The sequence below is a fragment of the Branchiostoma lanceolatum genome, chromosome 5 (assembly GCF_035083965.1).
Source record: "Branchiostoma lanceolatum isolate klBraLanc5 chromosome 5, klBraLanc5.hap2, whole genome shotgun sequence".
NCBI lineage: Eukaryota > Metazoa > Chordata > Leptocardii > Amphioxiformes > Branchiostomatidae > Branchiostoma > Branchiostoma lanceolatum.
The window spans coordinates 21,690,522-21,704,496 of record NC_089726.1 but is presented as its reverse complement, the minus strand read 5'-3'; the positions used below and the strand labels follow the sequence as shown (position 1 = coordinate 21,704,496).

The 13,975-nt window shown below is 38.3% G+C and overlaps 1 protein-coding gene across 2 annotated transcripts in view; it reads right to left on the bottom strand.

The window, feature by feature from the left end:
• LOC136435698 (solute carrier family 15 member 1-like) overlaps window positions 1-13,975 on the bottom strand; it is a 41,322-nt gene that overhangs the window by 9,923 nt on the left and 17,424 nt on the right. For both annotated transcript variants that reach the window (XM_066429345.1, XM_066429346.1), the window contains 11 exons: window positions 11,368-11,477; window positions 10,377-10,435; window positions 8,385-8,478; window positions 7,766-7,907; window positions 6,435-6,521; window positions 3,854-3,953; window positions 3,517-3,607; window positions 1,798-1,875; window positions 1,501-1,583; window positions 958-1,038; window positions 509-598 (listed from right to left, as the gene is read on the bottom strand). In XM_066429345.1, the coding sequence (XP_066285442.1) occupies window positions 509-598; window positions 958-1,038; window positions 1,501-1,583; window positions 1,798-1,875; window positions 3,517-3,607; window positions 3,854-3,953; window positions 6,435-6,521; window positions 7,766-7,907; window positions 8,385-8,478; window positions 10,377-10,435; window positions 11,368-11,477 (1,015 nt within the window). The remainder of the gene's footprint in view (window positions 1-508; window positions 599-957; window positions 1,039-1,500; window positions 1,584-1,797; window positions 1,876-3,516; window positions 3,608-3,853; window positions 3,954-6,434; window positions 6,522-7,765; window positions 7,908-8,384; window positions 8,479-10,376; window positions 10,436-11,367; window positions 11,478-13,975) is intronic.

The following is a 13,975-nucleotide window of genomic DNA, read 5'->3' as shown; positions in this document are numbered from 1 at the left end:
ATGTTTTTGTAACTGACGAAAATTAATGCCATCCATATGATCGAATCAACTCGGCATTCCTTGGTATGGGGTTGACATCAAGCACATCCGATTCTTATTCATATCCATTTTCATTTATTTATTTATTAATCTTCAGGGTGGTCCCTTCAGTTAACAAACTGATTTCCAAGGGAGCCCTTACATAACATGACAAATCATAACAAATCAGGATACAAAAGGAATAACTTAACATAAACTTAATGAGTGATCAATTACACAATCATATAACATAAAACAGGAATGATCAAACATAGGAGTAATAAATCAAACAACTCATAATATTTCAAAACAATATCAACACAAAATCGCAAAGGTCATTCAACTGAGGGTCAGGGGTCAAATGTCATTGAAGATAAAATGGCATATTCTACCTAGTATGAAACAGACAAGATCTAAAGCTACATGCAATGAAGAAAACTTTGAAAAAATTCCGTTAGTACTATTGTATGTCGTATTCAAAGATTCTTACATATTGTTCAGACAACGCAAAAAACATCGGCAGCGGAAGGAACAGGACCATGACGTGGAGTACAATCTTAATGTCCTCAACCAAGTCTCTCTGTAAAAACACAACAAAATGTGGATACATATTCGTCTTTCATCAAACTGTAGAAATTCCGTTACTTCTATCTAAAGCCGCATGAGGGTAGGCAAAAAGATTGACCTTCTACATGTGGCAGAAATGTCAACTGAATATGATGAACAGATAATAACATTTCAAATACATGTAGCACAAATACGAATACCATTCTTGTTTAAGTATGTACATTACATCCAATTGTAAACTTTAATCAATCATCAGAGAAAAAACTGCATTCTACATTTTACGTGTATATCATTTACATAAAAGTAAAAATATTCCATGTGACGTTATATCATGAACCTCATGATGTGCAGGGTTATGTTGAGGTACAGTACCTCATAGTTGTCTGAAGCCCAGTCTAGCCAATGGTTTCTCTTCTCTCTACTTTGGCTGGTAAACTTATTTTTCAATGCACTCTGCAAAAAATCAAAATAAAAAACGTTACAAGCAATTCATCAAAATGGCATTACCAATGTCGTCATTGCAGTATGTAAGAATTGGAGAACACGGAAGGAAGGATTACGAAGTTTAGCTAGGGCAATGTATGATATGGGCTATCGTATTTTTTTAAGTTTTGAAGGAACATTTTTGCGCATCTAGATAGCAACCATAGGACAAATGCCAGGGCGCACGAAACATGACGTAACAATGGTTAGAAGAGTTAGACATCGGTGAGAGGGTAACATGAATATGCATATATATAAGAATGCAGACCTGTACACGTTCTAAAGCAGACTTAACTTGTTTTCGGGATAGGGGAAACATTTCAAGACAACACTATTCAAAGATACACTAACACTTCAAATAAAGATTTTCTTCTTCTTTGGATTTTAGGGTAACCCTAGAGATGCCATGAAATCTTTGGAAGGTTTACTTACCATTATTGTTCGGAAAACCAGTCCAATCATGTTTCCACTTGGTGGATTTTTTTTGTACATACTTGTGCCAGCCACAAATAACACTGCAATACCAAAGATATTCAGTTAATTCAGGACTACTTCATATCCTTGATATAATCTGACAGGGCTCAAAAAATGATTGCACGTGAAAACGTTCTTTTCACGACTTACAAAAATTGTATGACAGTTAATTTTTATTTTGTCACAATACTCGTTGAATATCCTGAATAGTGAGAACCAATAAGAATATGAATGCCAAAATGGCATTGAACTTACAAGTTGCTGCCAATATAAGCCCTGCTGTGATTCCAAACGCAAGGGAATAACAGTCATCTCCATAACATTGTACATCACCTAGGGGATATTGTGAAATAGAAAATATATTCAGTGCGATACAGAAGATTAAGATAAGGACAAATCAACTACTTAACTCCAATATTAACCCTATCTAGACCGGGCTTTTTTGAGACTTCTTGGACCGGGGGGGGGCTCTTTCGACCCCCCGTCATAACGTCCGAACGGTCAGCTGTATCATCACCAAAATTGGAGGGAGTGATGTTCACGTAAAGTTTTAAAATTCCTGTTATTTTGGTGACGTTATGACGTAATATGACGTAATTATGACGTCATCTATGTGATTTTATTGGCTAAATAGGGAATTCCCATAATTTCTAAATATATTCAACAAAATAGTGCGTATCATTTATTTAAAGGTGTGCCAAGACATTTGACGTCAGTGGTGAGTAAGTTGACGTCAAATTGACGTCGGAGAATGACGTCATGTGTTGTTAGCGACCCACTGGGATCCGCCATCTTGGATCGGCCATTTTGACATTTTTAAAAGTACATTTTTTCCATGTATGATCCCAAAAATAAAAAAAACTAAAAACATTGATCTGAATGTTTCTGGCTAAGAAAAGTCCAGGTTGTGACGAATTTAAAGGCGAAAAAGCCTGTTAATACCGAAAATAATGATTTTGTCCGCCATCTTGGATTTTGAGCGATGACGTCATTAAATAAGCATAATTTATGAATATTTAATCATGGCAGTTACATTAAATCACATGTGATGTTATACATGTAGGAAACTAGTGTGGTTGAGCAAGAAAACATTGGAAACAACTATGTTTTTATCGAAATTAGTGAAATTTGCATAAAATGCCTCTTAAGAAACCCGTTGCCATGGCAACACGAAAAAAGATAAACTTATACTTTTATCATAATATTGTTGCTAACTGAATTTCAGGAAAAGTCACCAAGTTTGGTTGTCCTACCATACGTCGTTTGGCAGTTATACGATGTCAAAGTTGGCGCGGGCACTTTTAGCCCCCCCCCCCCGTTCTAGATAGGGTTAAATGATTGAAAATGCCCTATTTTGACCTTCAGGTTCAATTTATTACAAGTATCTGCGAAAAGGAATACGATGTTAGCATTAATATGCTTAGCTGTTCTTTGATACCTACACAGTATGTAATAGTGCTGCGTTCCTAAACGTAACATCAGGTACAGGTACAGGTACCGGTACAAAGGTTTAGGTACAGGTCCGGACCTGTACCTGTACCTAAACAATTTTACAAATTAACATGTGTTCTTCTGAACTTCTTTAATAATGACAGAAACATTGATAAGCTGTTAACAACTTGTCAGCATCTGTATTTAAAGAACATAACTAGGTTCCTACCGTCAAACTCCATTGGCCTTTCTATCAAAACTCCCGGCCTGCCTGAATGATCTGTCGCATATTAGTAACGCTGTTCCAATCTGTCACTTTGGTCATGTTTGGTGTTGCATGAGGCTATGAGGTTAGGAGATCAGTCACAAAATAAGCATAGACTTGGTGTAGATTTATATCGGTACAGTACCGGAACTTCATGATACGGTACAGTACCGGTACACAGTACCGGTACGCAGCACTAGTATGTAATGTTCTATGAACGGTATTTGTACTTGCTCCACGCATATCCCATCCATACACCAATTATGTAACACACTTACTGCGTAATTGTGGAATCAGGTAGAAGAATATTACAGCACCAGCATTGGTGGAGAAAAAGAACATGTTGAAGTAGAGTTGGATCATCCCCTCCTGTTGAATGAAATATCATAGACATGGTAAACACAAATGATATTGCCTGTCAAGAGTTGTTTGGGGCATATATCTATCAGTACGTAGTACTACGTACTAAATACGTAAATGTACATTTTACTTACATAAGTGTACATTCAAAAATAAACTACTACTCGCAGTTTCAACATTGCTTTGATAATAATTCTGTCGTTCCGATTGTGTAAAAATGTAAAGAGTCTGCTCCGCAGAACTCGAGATAGAGACCTGGTTGGCAGAAAACTGGTCCCCTCCGAATGCGGATACGCTTGGTCCGAGCCCACCAATACCAAGGCTTATCAATAGCAGAGCTATCAAGGGTCCAACTCTGAAAACAACAACACAAGTCAGCTTTTTCAACAACAACTGTATGGTTAGAACCAACTGAGTGCATCCACGTATCCAACGTTTAAAACACCATCCAGAGGTAAATTCAAATGTTGAGAGTACTCAGATCCGTTAAGTCAAAGTTGACCCCTGCTGCCTAATTAACGGGTCACTTGAACTTTCGGGTGGAATACAGCACTATAGGATGATGGTTTAGCAATTTTTTTTTAATGAAGTGTAGGACCATCATTATATGAAATGGCCAGACCAAATGGTAGTTCAAAATTGCCTTCTAATATTACTAATATCAAAATATTAAACATGTCATAAATTTTCAAACTTTAGCCAGCATGTGGCTCTTCAATTTTGATTTTCATTAGACAAATTTGACATGTGTGTTTTCAGCAATGATCACTCTACAAAACTGTAGAGTGACCAGGTACTGTACTAACATTACATGGTAGATATTCATAAATTTGTATAATATTTGTACAAAAATTGCAGGTTTCAAATATTCATGAAGGCCAAGCAAAGTACTGGCATTTCTGACCAACATGGTCACTCTACAGTTTTGTAGTACAACATGTTTACTTTCCATACATATGTTTTATGCTGGGAAAAATTTAACACGGTGAGCCACAACTTAAAAGAAAATAAGATGACAAAATCTAACTTTTTATTCCTCCAAAGGTGAAATATGACCTCTTTGTTTGAGTAAGTGGACAATACAGCTAATCAAATTGTTGACATAGCACGCAGACAGCAAGCTGAGAGACTACCTGGGTAAAACAATAGGACCTCATGGCTGGATCACACCTTTAATTGGCCCATCCTGTTGGAACATTCTAGGCCTGGCTTTGTTTTTCAACAATATACAAACATGGATCAAGTACAACTTTTTAGTATGTAATACCAAGGAGGTTATATAACCTCCTTGGTAATACATGTATCATGGAACGTTATTCCACCACACTCGAGCTCTCCATTGTGTTAGCATATCAATTGGCAGTCCGGTCCTCTGGTTTCCTTCCACTCGATGTCTGTACTGTATCCATAATTTCAAACACACATGTTCCACCATTTTGAAAATGGAGGAGTATACCATTGTACTCCAATGGGTGCACCAATCAACTCCCCTGGAGAAACTATCTTCATCTTCACCTTGACCAAACACCAGGTACATTGTTCAAGGGACTAGGTCAAGGTAAGTAGTTAGGTAGGTATAGGCGAAGTACTTCGCGGCCTCAGTGAGACTTAAATTATAACGCAAAATGCCGCGTGGTATAGCCCCGCCAGTTTCACTATGTAGCCAATGCTCATCTGACATGACCATCAGACGATTGTTTGTATTCTCCAACTTCCAAGTAGAGCCTTCGATCAGGGGTCTAGTAGGGAGGGCACCGTTTCAAATTGCGGCTACTACTAACCCCCCAAACGAAACCTTTGTTTGGAAAATAATCTCTTTCCCTCCCGCTGCCCCAAATGTTTCAACATTGGTAGAATACTTTGGGAACTATCAAAGCAGAAATGTTAAATCCAGCTTGTTTTTTTCTGTGTTTCAAGCAAGGATTAAAGTTAAACCTCGGTGGTTTCAAGCAGTGCATGCAGTTAGTCTGCGGGAGGGACACTCCACAAAAAATCGCACATCCCCAGATATATCAAGGTTTTTATTCCAAGGAATATCAGCTAACCTGTTAAGTCTATCTTGCAGACTCAACATCCCTAATTGATTTTTTTAAAGAAACAGTTTTCTCATAGTGCCTGGTCCTGAGTTTCTGACTTTTTTAAAAATCTAAAATTTTTTCATACACTGAAAAGCTGACAACATGCCCAATACACACTTGGTGAAATAATTCCCAGACAATAATACAAAGAACCCTGCTTCACACCCGCCAGGGTGCCAGGTAGCAGCTCACCTGGCCCCCTGGCACCCCTCCTGCAAAGTTTTCGCAGTAGGCGGAGAGAGGGCAATCAGCAAACAATGGGGGAAATTGGGGTCAAAGGTGGTTGCTATGTGTTGCTAGGGCAGCCAACACCCTCCTTGCTGGGGGTCCAATTTTTGACTTAACGGGGGTGAGTATATGAAAGGCAATAGCAGTCGTCAATAGACAACAGTTACCAGTATTTCCAATGAAATGAATGGCAAATTTAAATGAGTACCTAGCTCATCTAGGGTTAGGGACGTCCCTCGGATAGGACGGTCCCGTGTTTGGGGAGAGCCACACCCCGCGCACGTAAAAGAACCCGCCATATCTTTCGAAAAAGAGCCTTCGTAACCCCTGCTTCTCCTAATGGGTCAGTGAAGTCATGCTTGTCTCGAGAATTGATATTTCTGACCTAGGGTGAAGAGATGCTGCTACAGTAAGAATTAGTTCAGTGCTTTGATGAGTGGCCCCTTACGGCCTTGCACTGAGAGAGTTCGTTAAATAAATATATTACCACTGATTGTTGGAGTAACATGAATGTGGAATTCAGTACTAACTTGTCTGGTGCTCCCAGCGGAGGCAGTGCTGTGATTGCCATGGTTATGCTTCCTGCTGCGTAGATGAAGCACGAGCACAGAATGGTCCTGTCACGAAATACAAGATATGGATAAGAATGTTGAAAAGAAATCAAAACAATGTCAGGTTCACTTCCAACATTAAATCAGGGCTAAAAATATTTGCCCAGGTGCTGGTGATATTCAAAATCACCCTCACCATTTAAATGATACCTGCTCCACTGATTTAATTATATTTTGCCCATACTATAAGTATGGTCAAAATATACTGTCTTGGTCAAATCTCCGCAATAAAACAACCTAAAGTCAGTGACCCCCAAACAACACAACACAACCTATAGGTCAGTGACCCCAAGCCCCACCTGGCGTTGACTTGACAGGACAGTTGTCTTGGACTTGCAGGTGGAGCGCCAACTAATTGAATTATTTCGGCAACCAATCAAAAGGGAATAATCATGTGTCATTGTATTCAAACCTAATGATCTTAAATACGATGGAAATGCCTGTGATGTATGCCTGCTGACCTTTATTTGCAATTTTGGCCGCTTCAGTATATTTTTTTAGGAGACCAAAAACGTGCATTTTGAGAGAGTACGTTCTTTAAGGGGATCAAATAATTGGGATCACTGTATTTTGAACCGGGGTGATCTTAGGTGTTTGGGCAGTGGCAATTTTCGACTGGACTTTTTATATAGGAGTGCCGCTTGAAAAGTCCATTCTTGAGTGGGTATTTTTTTTTTTAATTGAATTTTGGACTGGGTGATTGCACAAAAGTTCATTTTTTGATAGACAGGTTTTCTGAATGGTCCATTATGCATGGAGATTCCTGTGAAAGTCCATTCTTGCATAGGGTGACACAAGCTCAATTTCGGACTGGAATGACTTTGCAATAGTCCGCTTCTAGGCAGAATTTTTAACACTGGGGTGATTTTGGGACAATTTTTTGCATGGGGAGGGAAATGGGCAAAATATGCTGTATTTGCTCTCGCAAATGTTGCCTTTCTAGTTTGGCTTTAAATTCATCAAGAACAATAGTTTAATGTGTTCCCTGCACCGTTTCGAATCTTACATCTGTTCAACATCAGGGTTCATGAACTTGATTGCGAACTATAAGACAACTTTAGGAATAAACACTCAGTGTGGGTTAGATGCAAGCAAACTTCAGAAGTACCTGCAGAGCTCCACATTTTACCTGTATTAACCTGAATATAAAAAGTCAATGCAGATGGAATTTGAGCCCCAATCATGAAACAAGCAATTAATATACAGAATTATATATTCAGACAATAATGTATTAATGACTCGTATCTTACTTGTATTTTCCGAGCCAGCCATCTGCTACCATAGCCCCTATAGGCGCTGAGAAGTAACACAGCATAACAAATGCGTGATACATGGCTGTTGCGGAGTCCTCATCGAAGTCAAGGAACCTGGTCAGGTACAGGACCAGTATAGCTGTAAACGAAATAGAATAACATGAAATATAAGTTTGGCTCATAGTTGTCGTTCGTTATAAAAAAAATGGAATGAGAATTATTTGTAACTGACAATACTTTACTAATTATATAATAATAATAGTCTTTATTGCATATTCCTGCCCAGAATTTTAGGCTAAATGCACAGATGACCACATGTGGTCTGTAGGAAGTATAATGCAAAACATAAATTGATAAAATGCTACATTCTAACATTGAAGAACAAACAAAACAGACAAACTGTGGTCTATTACTAAACTAATGTTGATCGCCCAGTAGTTTCTTCTCTCTTTCTGAAACATTTGGAAACTTGTCTACATACTTTGTCTATTGTATGTTCGTTCTTACATGACATCAGGTATATAAAGGTGTCCTGCTTTGACATTTCTGTACATTTCTTATCTAATTCTATTGTCTTAAACAGCGATTGCCGCTCATTTTTATTACTACAGGTTACCTCTTGAGCTATAGTAGGAAGCCCTTTCACAGAACACGTGCGCTATGATAAAGTAGACACAGCCGGGAAACTGTCCATTTCTTGTGAAGACGTTCTGAAAAAAAGGAATGTAAGATGTTTCAGACCGGCAATAGCCACAACGTAATGTATTTTCTTGATCATTGTGTTGTCTGGAGGAATGTACACAACTTAAGCCAATCCTAGGCATGTCCGTCTTGGTACTTTTCTAACAGGGAATGTTCAAAATCACAGATTGAACTGATCACGAATGGTGAACAACCTTTTGCTTCTCTTTGGAAGATTAAAAAAAATGTCTCATAAATCAAATAGTTGAACTGGGTCGGTGACACCCACCAATGAACTTTCAGTGCCCTAAATGTGTCTATTAAGATGTATTCACGAGTATCCAGTTTCGCGCCGCCATTTTAGGTCAAAGGTCATTCGGAGCACTTTCAAGCTAGGCCCCATGCAGGAATACACAAATTAGGCGTTTGAAGAGCTTATGAGACTTACATGAAGGCAAGAGTTGATGGTTTTATCAAAACATATGTGTGTACGCCAAGACAAAGCAAGGGTACTGAGCTTTGCATTTTCTTATTGAAAGGGAACATCAAAATAGAACTAGAGTTCCACGACCTCATATCTTCGCCACATGATTTTAACCTTTACGATTGACGTATTGTGGGTGTTTCTCCTCATTGATTACAAGTCATACCAGTTGATCATCTTGATAACAGAATATGTCAAAGTATGAGCTTACAAGTAACAAAGACGGTTACGCTAACGTTAATAATCATTAATTATGCAAATGAGGTCCTTATTAGCATGATTCAATTCAACGATGTTCACAATCACATAAGTTCCAAATGCCACAAGTATGAAATTGCAGTTATTTACCAGTATGGAATTAGAGTAGTTTCTCATTAATTATGCAAATAATGTCTTCTCTTGCATATTGTCTATCAACATTCCCAAGTTCATCAGTTACAAATGTCGTATATTTGAATAGTCATATCATGGAACGCAGCGGGTGTTTGAAATTGCCTAATTGATTATGCAAATTAGGGTCTGGATGATTGTAATGATATTTGGTATGTGAGTAGGTGTTGGGAGAAAAAAGGTCAAGGTCGATTTTGGGCCCGCTGGTATGTGTCACTGGAACTGCAATGTCGTATTTTTCAAAATCTTTCAAGGAGAATAACTGAAGAAAGGAGCGACAGATTTTCAGGTTATTTGATATGCAGGTAGCTTAGACAGAGATGTACACAATGAATTAAAAATTATGCAAATTGAGACTTAATTTGCATAAGTAATGAGGAAAATCTATATGTCCATTGTAGGCATGCTATGAAAGCCGGCACCTGTTGGGCTCAAAAGTAGGTCATAAATTACCTAGGGGCCCGAAAGCTGGTGGTCAAACCACATATATACCGGGTACTTGTTTCTATTATGTGGATAGCTTAAGTGTTACTTGATATAATGAAATGGTAATAATACAAACCAGAATCTAATTTGCATAATTAATTGAGAAATGTTATAAACCCACTCTATTCAATGGTACGACAATCCAGAAATGCAACTTATGTAACTGAGAAATTAAAGTGACATTGATAAATAAAAGTTATGCAAATGAAGATCTAATTTACATAATCAATGAGAAAGAAACTACAATTTCATATTGGTAGATAACTGGAATTTCATACTTGCGGAACACATAATATTAGAAAAAGGCACAAGCAACCTATGGCATATAAAACACAATAGACAGCAGCAACAACAAATAGCTTAGGCAAATAAAAAAACACCATATCTAAAAACAAATTTCATGGAGATTTGGGGTCTTCAGACTCTTGTTTTCACTGTATTTCCCAGGGTTTGAAAAGGGTAGCACTGTCTTTAATACCTTTCCTGTTATTATATGTGTACCAATTCAACAGAACAGTTGTGAGGCGTCACCAAAACGCGTAAACCGTGTGAAAGACGGATACTAACCTTGATGCTATTCCCTCCTTGTTCCTTTGGAGGAGGACTTTTCAACAGTGGCACTATTTCTGAAAGTAGACATATAGAATTACAGTATAGAATTACAATTCCATAGTTATTTGTTGTGATAGGATACGGAAGAATAGAATTTCCAATTATTCGCTAAGTTTGCCATACTTTGTGCACTCAACATGTGTTAATAAACGAATGGTTTGGTTATGAATTCAATATGTTACACTTTGAGTATAAACCTGGGAGTGAATTTGACACAAAGTGTGTGTGTTTCTTTCAAGTGCAATCCTGGTAACCACTACAAACCCTACCCCACCCTTACCCCCTCAGTGCCGCTCATTTTATCCCCTAGGGTTAATGGACTATTCCTCATTATTTCATAAAATAATATGCCAATAAGAGGAATATACATTCTGTAATAACATGTCTTCTATCAAAGCTGTGGATAAGTAAAGGTGTTATGATAAGATATCCATGCACTTTTGATAACCACAATGAAGCCAAGGCTTGAGATACTGTATTTGCAAGAAAAGACTTGAACTCACAATTCCTGTTGCCGCATTGGTATGTAACTTGGCATATCGTTTGCAAGGTTGTGTGTGGTGATGCACGTTGTCTATTTTACAATGTAACAGTGACTATACGATCACAGCAAGTAGCGAAAGGATCTACCATGTATCTGCTTACGACATTCAGCGATGCGGAACGGATTTAAAGCATGGTCTCTATGGGAGGGCAGTGGCACATGCCATTAATTATAGGGGTGCAATAACGATATTGCATTGACGATAAATGCAGCTACGGTGTAACAAAGACATCGTGCATGACCACGTCCAACCTGGCAAACGATATGCCAAGTTACACACCAATGCGACGACGGGAACATGAGTTCTAGCTGCGATCGCGTAAACAAAAACATTTCCAATACTCCCAGAAGGAGGCTATCCCCCTTCCCGGAGTAACAAGAAAACAAACTTATTGAACTCACCTAAGGTGGCACGTTTGCTGTTGTTCGGCTGTTTCAAGCTACCTCCATTACTTCCATTACTGCTTACACCACTGTCACAGGACCCTTTCTCTTCACCCTTTGAAAGCATGCTGATAAACAAAAAGAGAAACATTAAGCGTCAGTTCAGTCAGGGAAAACACTGGTACAACGGACATTAGGTGGATCATCATACTGATGAAGGTCATTGAACCGAGGATGCAGACAATCTATAATAAGTTAAGATCATATAGATTATTTAAAACTACATATAATGAAGAAAAATATTTAAGTAATGCAAATATGAAGGACAGGAATGCAGTCACAAGACTAAGAATCAGCTGCCACAAACTACATATTGAAACGGGAAGACATACCCGCACTCCTCTAAAACAACGATTATGTAAACATTGTACTTTGAATAGATTAGAAGACGAATGTCATTGTGTGGTAGAATGTGGATTATATACCCAAGAAAGAAATGAACTGTATAAGCTTATAGAAAACCTATTTCCCTACTTCACACATTTAAGTACTGTACAAAAATTCATATTCCTAATGCGACTAGACAAACCTCCCATTGAAAAACATATCTGTTCTTTTATATCTATTACAACCGAAAAGCGAGAAGTAGAATTTATCTAAAGATAGTCATATTCTTTTTGTATCCATTAACTGTACTTGTTATTTTGTTTTGTTGTGACCTGTACTTAGCCAAGTGTGGCAGTAATGTGCAATAAAAGTTTTCATTCATTCATTTTTATTATAGAAATCATACCCTCCATGACACATCCATAGAACACATCTTCTTTAGTGTAAATCTACTATGTTTTGTCCCAAACGTAATGGCTTGACTGTGATCCCTAAATTGAACATATTTGTTCAGGAAATGATGGTCCTTCAATCTTTGTTGTGAAACTCAATTCAAATCGATTTTTTTTCCTGGGTAGATCTAGGTACGTCAAATAATCTAAATATGTCTAATCGAATAAACACCATTGTGGAATTGAAAAGGAATTCAATAGCGGTACAGACCGAAAGAGGCCAGTGGCTTTTAAGTAAAGAACGTAAAACAGTTTTCGCCAACAGAGACAAGTAGTATTGGCATGGTGAAAAGTAGTGCTGCGTACCGGTACTGTGTACCGGTACTGTACCGTGAAAATCGATTAGGTACAGGTCCAAAATAACCGATCATGAAGTACCAGAACTCTACCAATATAAATCTACACCAAGTCTATGCTTATTCTGTGACTGATGTCCTAATCTTATAACCTCATGCAACACCAAACATGACCAAAGTGACACCTTGGAACAGCGTTACTAATATGGGACAGATCATCCAGGTGGGCCGGGAGTTTTGATAGCAAGGCCAAGGGAGTTTGGCAGTAGGAACCTAGTTATATTCCAAATAATTCTGAATAAAGATCCTGACAATTTGTAAACAGCATATCAATGTTTCTGTCATTATCTCCATGAAAAAAGGCTTTTTCATGGATATACTGTTTTGCGTGCGTTTGGTGTTTGTGTGAATGTATGTGTCACCGGATGCTTAAAGTCACCATAACTGTAGAACCTGTACATGGATTGTAATGATTTTTGGTATGTGGGTGGGTGTTAAGAGGAGGAAGGTCAAGGTCGATTTTGGGTCCCCTGGCATGTGTGACTGGAACTGCAATGGCGTATTTGTAAAAATCTTCAATGTAGAAGAACTGAAGAGTGGATTGAAAGATCGTCATGTTATTTGGTACACAGGTAGGTTAGACCAAGATGTACACACTTAAGTGCAAACTATGCAAATGAGACCGAATTTGCATAAGTAAGGAGGTAAATCGTTTGCATGTGTGTCGCTGGATGCTTTAAGTCAGCATAACTGTAGAACGTGTAGATGGATTGTAATGATATTTGTTGTGTGGGTATGCGCTGGGAGGAGAATGGTCAAGTTTGATTTTGGGCCCTCTGGTATGTGTCCCTGGAACAGCAATGGCCTATTTGTAAAAATGTTCTAAAGGGGTATAACTGAAGAGAGGAACAACAGATTTTCATGTTATTTGGTACGCAGGTAGGTTGGACAGAGATGTACACACTGAAGTGCAAATCATGCAAAGTTAGTGTGTTTGCGTGTGTGTGCGCGTGTGAGTATGTTTGTGTCACCGTGTGTGTGTCACCGGATGCGTAAAATCAGCATAACTATAGAACGTGTAGATGAATTGTAATGATATTTGGTATGTGGGTAGTTGTCGGGAGGAGAAAGGTCAAGGTCGGTTTTGGGCCCTCTGGTATGTGTCACTGGAACTGTAATGGCGTATTTGTCAAAATCTTCAAAGGAGAATAACTGAAGAAAGGAGCGACAGATTTTCATGTTATTTACTTGGCAGGTAGCTTAGAGAGGGTTGTATACAATGAAGTGCAAATTATGCAAATTGGACTTAATTTGCCTAAGTAACGGGGAAATCTATATTTGCTGTGTTGGCCTATCCTATATCGGGCGCTTTGATGGTAGCTATTTATAGCGTAAGTGGGTCACTTGTCAACAGCTGTTGGCTTTAGCTTGCCAAGCGCATCAATCAATTTAGCAACTGTTGGTTGTTAACAGCTGTTGGCACTTAACAGT